Source organism: Aythya marila, assembly GCF_965140915.1.
Source record: "Aythya marila genome assembly, chromosome: 6".
NCBI classification, from domain to species: Eukaryota; Metazoa; Chordata; class Aves; order Anseriformes; family Anatidae; genus Aythya; species Aythya marila.
In genome coordinates this window covers 581,610-590,939 of record NC_139047.1, presented here as the reverse complement: position 1 = coordinate 590,939, position 9,330 = coordinate 581,610, and the positions used below count along the sequence as shown (strand labels likewise).

At 41.8% G+C, this 9,330-nt stretch overlaps 1 protein-coding gene across 1 annotated transcript; it reads left to right on the top strand.

Annotated features, from left to right (window-relative positions):
* Positions 1-312: 312 nt before the first annotated feature.
* On the top strand, positions 313-7,234 carry LOC309879697 (mitochondrial protein C2orf69). The gene is made up of 2 exons (XM_082763733.1): positions 313-613; positions 1,376-7,234. Exons 1-2 carry the CDS (start codon positions 314-316, stop codon positions 2,213-2,215), a joined length of 1,140 nt encoding a protein of 379 aa, XP_082619859.1. The 5' UTR covers position 313; the 3' UTR covers positions 2,216-7,234.
* The last annotated feature ends 2,096 nt before the right edge of the window (positions 7,235-9,330 follow it).

Genomic DNA, 9,330 nt, shown 5'->3' with positions numbered 1-9,330 from the left:
ACCCCTCGCTCCGCAGAACCAGGCTGGGGGGCGCTAGGGCCCCAAAACTAGGGCGAGTGAAACGGCAGGAGGGCCTCGATAGGCGCCCGCAGCCCTGTCCCGTGAGGGCTCCTCCAGAGGAAACAGACGGCCGCCACAACGGCCGGCCGCGTCCCGCCACGCTCCTGTTAAAGGCTGCGGTGCCGCCGCCGCCAGGCGTGCAGCCGCCGCGCCGCTGGCTCCCTGAGGGGGCGCTGGGCAGCGCTGAGGGGGCGGCGCGCAAGCGCGGCGCGGGGCCGGGCGGCGCCGTGGGCGGCCGTGAGGCGGTGGCTCCATGAACGGCAGCCGCCGGGCGGTCGCTGCCTCCCTGCTGCGGGGGCTCCTCGGCCCCGCCGCCCTCAGCCTGGGCAGGAGCATGAGCCTCTGCGAGGCGCCGGCTGCGGGCGGCACCGGCACCGACCCTAGCGGGTTCTCCTCCTCCTCGGCGCGGCTGAGCCCTCCGTGGCTGCGGCTGCCCGAGGTGCCGGGCGCGGAGCCGCAGCGGGCCAACGAGCTGCTGCTGCTGCTGCCGCCGGCTCCGCGCGGCCCGGCCGCGCCTCAGCATCACGTCGTGTACTTCCCGGGGGACGTGCAGGTACGGCGGGGCCGGGGGCAGCCCGCCGCCGAGGGGAGCGGCCCCTCGGGGCGGGGAGCGCCTGGGGACGGGCCTCGGGTGGGCGCTGCCGGGGGCGGTGGGGCTGCCAACACTCGGGCGTTGCGCCCCGGGGGGAGCACCGGGCGTCTGCGCGGCCATGCGGGTACCGCGGGCACCCAGCGGGGGTGTTGCACGGGTACAAGGCTGGCCAGCGCACGGCCAGCCGTAACTGCACAACGGGGAGGGTGTAACTTTCATTTCAAGGATTAGCGGGGTCTGAGGAAACCCTTCTGATTAGCATTCCTGGGTATGGCTTGTCTCGTCTTTAATAAAAGCAGCTAATTAGTATTCGCTGCTATTACGAGTTCAGAGGTGAGGTTCATGAGAAAACTTAATACTGAAGTTTTAAGTCTATTGTTTGCTTGTTATAAGACAATCAGTGTTTCTGCAGATGGAGAAAATACCATGTAATTATGTATTCTGTACCATACTAAGCTTCCTTATTACATATTAAGCCCATACTTACTGTTATTACATTGATTTGGGGGATATAAAAACGTCTCGCAAAATACTACAATAGAATAAGGGAATGTAAATATGTCCATTTCTTTAATGCACCTCTTCTGGGAGTCTAGCAAGACAGCACCTCCATTATGCACATTTCTCTCCACTGTGGTCCTTCCTTATGAATATATACGCTAGACGGAGCTGATTTATTTTTGCAATGTAGTAATGTGTCTTTTCTGTTTTCTGATTTTTCAGAACTATTATGACATCATGTCTTGCCACCCAGAAAACTTTCAGTGGGAGCATTGGAGCTTTGAAAATGTTGCTACCATACTTGCTCGCCGATTCCCTAATAGCTTTATTTGGGTTGTGAAGTGTTCTCGAATGCACCTGCACAAATTCAGTTGTTATGACAACTTTGTGGCTAGCAACATGTTTGGAGCACCAGAGCACAGCACTGACTTTGGAGCCTTCAAGCATCTCCATGCATTGCTAGTTAATGCATTCAGGTTCTCTCAGAATATTCTGCTGTCCCAGAAAACCGTGCATGGTTTCAGAAAGGATGCAAAAATATCTGCTTGTAAATCACAGCCGCAGTCTCTACCTACAGCAAATGGCTGCTCAACCACGGAAAGAGAGAGAGATTGTGAATGCTCTAATAATTCTGCTATGGACTTCGTTATGCCGTCTGCTGTAAGCGCTGTGTCATTTACTTTGATTGGCTTCAGTAAAGGTTGTGTGGTTTTGAATCAGCTGCTTTATGAGCTGAAGGAAGCTAAAAAAGACAAGAATACAGATGCCTTTGTAAAAAACATAAAAGCAATTTACTGGTTGGATGGCGGTCACTCGGGAGGAAGCAATACTTGGGTTACTTACCCTGAAGTGCTGAAAGAACTTGCACAGACAGGAATTGAAGTTCATACTCATGTTACTCCATACCAAGTGTTTGACACAATGAGGTCATGGATTGGGAGAGAGCATGAGAAATTTGTACAGATACTTGAAGAACTTGGTGTGGAAATAAATGATCAAATACATTTTGCTGATGAAGTTCCCTCCTTAGATAACCATTTCAGAGTTCATGAAGTATTTTGAGACTGTATCTGAGTAGTACATTCATTGCAAAAGCACTTTTGACACTAAGTCCTGACATCTAGATTTACAACTTTGAGCAGATGCTTTCTGAAGAGAATACTAAATCAGTCCTGCGTTACTAATGGATACTATACCTGCATTTCAATAGCTTAAAAAGGAGGCTCGGGACCCCCTACCTGCAGGAGATGTCATTTGATTCCTGGAAGGAAAAAAAAGAAGTTATGATTACCATTATGATCATGATGATTATTGATGATCATTATGATTATGATCATCAAGTTATCATTCTATATGTTTTGTGTTAAGTGTGAGCACTTGTTGTCAAAACGTTGACAGAATTTTTAGTCCGGGATGTCCCAAGTTGTATACTGCCTCTAATGGGAGTTTTAAGTGCTCAAGACCTTCAAATGTCTGGATGCTTCAATTTAGTAGCTTCCAGGGCTGAAAATTTTGGTCAATAGCAGGTACAGCATTAGTTTTTCAGCATAAGAATAGTGGTGACTGTTATCGTAGTCTTAGGTATGTATTTTGGTGAAAAGTGTTTTCAATAGTTAATTAGATCTTCCAGTTTTGCAGCATTTCTCCTAACTGAAACAAAATCTCAAGTATTTACCTTTGGAATAATTGTGCCAACCTGTTTTTCTTCTTTATGAGCGCTTTGCCTTTTCTGTGGCTATACAGTTTCCTTAACTCATTGCCTAGCATTTTCTAGTGAATAGCCAGTTTGCCTGGGGAGCTTGAAAATTTTGACACAATTGTGTCAAGTGACCACGAATGTTCATAAGGGTGTAGTCTTATCGCTGTTTCAACATACTTTGCTATTGCTTTGACTATCTTCTATAAGGACCAGCAGAAATACCTGCATTTTCAACTCAAGACGTCTCTTTATCCCTTCTGACCTTGGATGGGTGAGGTTTTTCTTCCAAATTGCAGCATTGGTGTTCATCTAAATCTGGCCATAAGTACATGATAAGTTGCATAAAAATATTAGACTGTGTTGACTGTAGCTGTTTAATAATGCTCCCATTCCTAGAACTGTTCTCTCCTTTAGATGTACTGCAGTAACTGTTAATACAGCCACCCAAAAAATCTATTTTCAGAGCTCAGTGCTCAATAGAGGAAACAAACAAAAACTCAACAACTCTAATTAAATACAGAGGTAGACAAATCAGATGGAAAACATGTAATCTCTTTCAGGCCCCAAACCTGGAAGTTCTTCAGAAAAAGAAACTACTGAAAGATGGACACATGGGGATATTACCACAACTTTTCTACTGTCGTAACTTTTTCCATTTATCTACAAATAAATCTTAGGGAGTCCCTTGCATAACAACTGCAGCTTTCAACAATAAACCTGTAGCTTAAAATGGTTCTGGATTTTCTGGAAGCACAGAAATACAAAAGCAAGTTAGCAAAGCACTGTGAAGATCACACAAACAAATGCATCTAAATTCTGAAAAAAAAGGTATTATACTCAGCTTTGTTCCTGTGTTTGACTGTTTAGCAAAACATTCCCTGTATTTTTTGCTGCTTCTTACTCTTACGCTGTGAAAGGAAGGATGGACCTGTGTCATCTTTCCTTTGTTGGCATCCTTTAAATTTACAGGGTTCACTGGAGATGGTATTTTGACAGCTCTTTCAGGGGTAGTGAACATGTTAATGACCATTGAAGAATGAGAAATGTGTTGAACTCTTAAGAAGGCTTCTTTCTACTGCTTTTGAGTGTAAAAAAGATTATGCCTACAGTATGTACCTTACAATGTAAAAAGGAGCTCTATCACTAATAATTAGACTATATGTAACAACTTGATCAAAAGTGGAAATAATCTATTTTAATTGATGGAGAAAAAGAGCAACATGCAAACCAACGCTAGTATTTCATAAAAGAATCTGAAATGTAGTTCCATTCTTTTTCTAAGAACAACAAAAACTTTTTTGGAGGTTTCGTTCAACTCTATTTACTGATTACCTACCTTTACTGATAGTGGGCTTATAAGAACTTATCTGTTCTAAGGGATGCTATTTCCCTTTATTTGTCCTCTTGATAATGCTTACAGCATATGCCAGGACTCCTTCCTGTAAAGGAAATGTGGATCACCTTAGAAATAGTTTTATTAGCCTATACATGCCTGCAAATTGCTTGAAATATCTTTGATTATCCACAATTAAATAGAAATAAAGTAAACAAATATACCACTGCTCTTGTTCTCTGACAGTTCAATTTCAATATTTTCAAAATTAACCAGACTAGTTTGGGTATGTTAAGACTTGCCCTATGCAATGGCAGTGCAGATCACAGACCAATTTCAAAACAGTTTAGTGCTAGCCAAAACAGCAGGAGCAGGTTGTTGCAAGCTTTGGAAAACAGTTATGAAAATATTGTCATCATCTCCAGAAGTTTCTGAATGGCTGTCCTATGAAAATAATATTAATCTGTTTGATAGAGGCACCTTACAATAACTGTTAAAATCAGCTCAATTGTTGCTGTATTCCTTTAAAGGAATAAGTACTTTGTTGTAAAAAGAATAAAGTACTGTGAATAAGTACTTTGTTGTAAAGCTTGTTGCTAATCTTGTTGTAAGACTTACTGTTGTGGAGGGAAAACTGATTGTTTTTCACCCTCTTAACAGTTCTAGTTCTGTTGCAATGTGCCTCTATCATTCACCATACCGCATGCAAAAATGTTATGATTGTAGAAAATAAACTGTTTCTAATGGGTGAAAACAATGTGAATGTAAAATGATTAAACAAGGAATGTGCAGTTAAGTTCTCTGTGTTATGCTTTATCAGGTGTTTGTGGAGACCTAGTTCAAAAAATGATATATTTTGGTAGCATCTTTTTTTCAAGGCAGGCTTCGTATTAGTGTAGTTGGCATCTATAATTCTCAAAGAGCTTACTGGGATCTTGTATACATGGGAAAGCCAGTGTGAAGTACCCAAGGATGTGAACATTTCTATGTTGGGATGAAATGGGTCATAGTTTGTATATACCTGCTTCTGGATGTGAAATATAAAAGCAGTTTTATAATAAGCTTAGATGTAAATGCATGTAGTTAAGTTGCTTGCTTACAGTGTTTAGTTCAAGACTTAGTTTCTGAATGGAGTAAGGAACATTAAACTGCCCTTAGTGTGACTTGGTATGTAATAGCTGATTTTCTTTGATAAATGCTTGTTTCTTGCACAGAAGGAAAGACATTCTTCAGATTTTGAGAAATGCTAACATTCTTTAAGCCACATCTATTAAAAAGCCTTTTAAAGCAAGGCTTGGTTATGTGAAATTGTCCAAATTCCATATGACTTAAATCATTCTACTTTGTGTGTATCTTAAGTACTAGAAACTTAACTAGCTTTCTTCCTATCTTGGGCTAATTTAATCACATCTCTGTAAATGCTTCTTTAATAAATCAGGCCCTAATTTTGAAAGATGGTTGAGGGTCCAAGTCTTAACATGTTGCTGGAAGGAGCAATCTTTTCTGTTCTCCCAGCATCTTGCTGCCTCCCTTATATTAGCATTTGCATTTTATAGTACACTGCTTTATCTTGCTAAATTAACATTATTGCTTTTACAGAGATAACTAATGGGAATGCTATGTATTTGAATAGTCATAGAAGTTATTTTAAGATTGCAAAGTCAGTTCAGGAGTTAGGATAGTATGTTACGACTGGATATTCATGGATAAATGTGATTGATAATTCCCAACAGATTCTTTTTGAGCTATTTGCAGAAAGAAATGTCACCTTCTTTTCCCCTCTCTCTTAAAACGCAAAGCTAGCAGTTCCTTCCTAAGCTAGCAGTTACTTTGCCAACATGGATAAGACAGTATTTGTCTTCGCTTAGAGAATGTAAGTTGAAGTACTGAGTTGAGACTATACCCATCCATTTACCTAGAGTGCTTATTTGTATGAGGGTCTTTGTTCCACTGAGCATATGAAAAATGTGTATATTCACTATTTTATTGAGATCTGGTTCTAAGGCCTCAAAGTGGGCACTTGTCAGCTAAGCAAAATAACTGAGAACTATCCTTTAAAAATCTAACAATCAATTTATCTGGCATCACATGGGAGCATAGCAGGAAAGCCAGGATGGATGAAGTCAGATTCTCCAAGGAAACTTCATCAGAATTTGATTACTTTTTCCTCTTCTTGTCTTTGTATAAGCCTATGTCTCTCAACCCTGTCAAGTGGCCTTAGCTTTTTTAGTTTCATGCTTCTGAGAATAATCCTTTTTTGTCTGGTCTCTTTCAAAGAGTTCATAAAATTGTAAGACTAATTTGGGCTTGTATAGTATTCTCTATGCAGGTAACTTAAGCTGCTTTGTGAGTATGATTTTGTAATAATGATAAAAAGCATTGCAAGGATGAGAGATGTGTTTTGTGAAGAGTCATAGGATGTGATTTGACAGTCTGTATTCCTCCCGTATGCGTTCTATATGAGTTTACATACTGTACTGGTTTAACTGTGTAATATCTTGATCTTGACAGGAGATCAAGGTGACAAGACTTGTCTTGATAACACTGAAATAGCTATAGTGCCATGTGTGTTTTAATATAGGACAACATAAGTCAGTGTACTCTACTACTGGTAATCTGCCACATGGAAACCAACACAGTTGCTTTAGCATAAAACCTGTATTGAGCTCTCCCTTGATTCCTAGTACTATTGAAGCATTGTGAGGCTCTTGGCTTCCATCTTTCATCTAAGCAATGTAGCTGCCTGTGCAAAGCTGTACTTAATGTAATATAGAAGTTGAAGAACTAACAAAAAGCAATTGTAATCTGTGTGCTTGCTGTTTTATGAGCCATGCCTTTAGGTACCGCCTAGCAGAATCCACAAACATGAATTTTGGTTCTGGTGTCCCTGGGTAATACAAAAAGCACAGGCCCATGTTCACAGACTGAAATCCACAAGGAACAGCCTGTTAAAATCAGATTTTGGAGTTACTACTTCAGAATCTTTTAATCTTATATTGAAATCTAATTTCATTTTGTAAGGCTAGTATATCGAAGGGGGAAAAAAAGGGGGTTACTTCTGCTGTTCATAACTTGACTTGTAAATATTGCTGATTGAGACCCTGAGGCAAAGGCTAGCTTTCTCTTGATAGGGCTACGAAGATGGTGAAAGGCCTTGAGGGGAAGACGTACGAGGAACGGCTGAGGTCACTGGGCCTGTTCAGCCTGGAGAAGAGGAGGCTGAGGGGAGACCTCATCACAGTCTACAACTTCCTCGTAAGGGGTTGTCAAGAGGCAGGAGACCTTTTCTCCATTAACACTAGTGACAGGACCCGCGGGAACGGGGTTAAGCTGAGGCAGGGGAAATTTAGGCTGGACATCAGGAGGGGGTTCTTCACAGAGAGGGTGGTTGCACACTGGAACAGGCTCCCCAGGGAAGTGGTCACTGCACCGAGCCTGTCTGAATTTAAGAAGAGATTGGACTGTGAACTTAGGCACATGGTCTGAACTTTTGGGTAGACCTGTGCGGTGTCAAGAGTTGGACTTGATGATCCTTAAGGGTCCCTTCCAACTCAGGATATTCTATGATTCTATGATTCTATGATTTTATTGATCTCTTAAATCTGTTAAAATGCAAGGTGACTGCTCTTAACTTGAATAAAAATAGTATGAAGCCATTAAGCAAGGACTCCAAAATCATAGCACACCTATGTGTCAGTGACAGGCACTGTTTCTCCCACTGTCAGTCAGGCTTTCCTGACTAAATTCACTTTATCAGTATTAACATAACACAATTCATCCCTCCCACTGACAAAAATAAAACAGAACACCACACTTGCACTGTAGTGGCTGTTCCACATCACTAAGATTCACCATGGAAAAACTGATTAAGAAAGTCATTTTGCACATAATATAGGGTAGGTTTTAAACAGAGATGGCTTTGTAGTAGTTTCCTATCATTAGGATTTCATTATGCTTGTTTCCAAGTGACGCAGGAACTGCCAAGTCTAAGTGACCAGAAAAGCCTCTGTTAGAAAAAAAGGGAAGAATATTTTTTTCTTTGTCTGTAACTATTTCATGTATTTAAAAAGCAGCAGAATGCCATTACTCCCATTTTCAGTATAGACTTTCCAGCTTCCAGTAGGCTTTCAGAGAGCACCTCCAATCAGGATTGTTAGTTTCCTGCATTAAACTTGGCACTTCAGAGCTCACTTGCTTCTAAAGAAACCGCTGCTGCATGACAGAAAGCTATCAAGGGAAGCAGTGGTGCTGAAGTGTGAAACGAGGCTCTTCCTATCTCCCACTACAGAATTTACCTGCTGAGAAGTACTCCTGAGCCTGGTGTCAGATGAAGCTATTGCATCCCTTACAGACGATCTACATAGCTCCTTTCTTATTTGTCTTTATTAGAAATACATTGACTTAGGGTGATAGAAATTTGAAGCAATGCATGTACAGCTTGACACCTGAAATACAAGCACTTTTACAGCAAATATTGTTTGTTACTGAGATCTGCATTACTACTGCAAGCAGTAGCTTCTTAGTGTTTTTGTCCAAACATAGCATCGCACATGGGGCTGCTAGCTTCACACGGTTGAGCAGTTCTTTTATTCTTTTCAGGCTGCTCTTTAAAGTGTTGACTAGGAACAAATCTGAATAATTGAAAAGGAAGTGATCTGCTCTTGATGTTCTCAGGAATCAACAAATAAAGAGAGAATTGCTAAAAGCAATGAACACCTACAAAGATCAGAGTCCATCCTGGCACTGCAGTCTTACCCAAACCAAAAAACACCACCATTCAATTTCAACCTTAGATAACTGCTCATCTTCCCCCCCAAAAAAACAAACAAACAAACAAACAAAAAAATCCACTAACATCTTTGACTAATGCTGGAATCTTTGGTTATGGATTGATACTAGTTTATAGAAAACTCCTTAGAAGTTAATTGTCTCTGAGTGTGTATCTTCAGCAGCTGTGTTATGTGCACAAATCGATGGGGCCGGATGGGATCCACCCAAGGGTACTGAGGGAACTGGCAGAGGAGCTGGCCAAGCCACTGTCCATCATTTATCAGCAGTCCTGGCTATCAGGGGAGGTCCCAGTTGACTGGCGGCTAGCAAATGTGACGCTCATCTACAAGAAGGGCCGGAGGGCAGAGCCGGGAA

What these genes read in the sequence shown, in the direction of transcription:
- LOC309879697 (XM_082763733.1), top strand. Translation starts at nt 314, where the DNA reads ATGAACGGCAGCCGCCGGGCGGTCGCTGCCTCCCTGCTGCGGGGGCTC. An exon ending in ACTTCCCGGGGGACGTGCAG is followed by an intron (nt 614 to 1,375) that starts GTACGGCGGGGC and finishes CTGATTTTTCAG; the next exon opens with AACTATTATGACATCATGTC.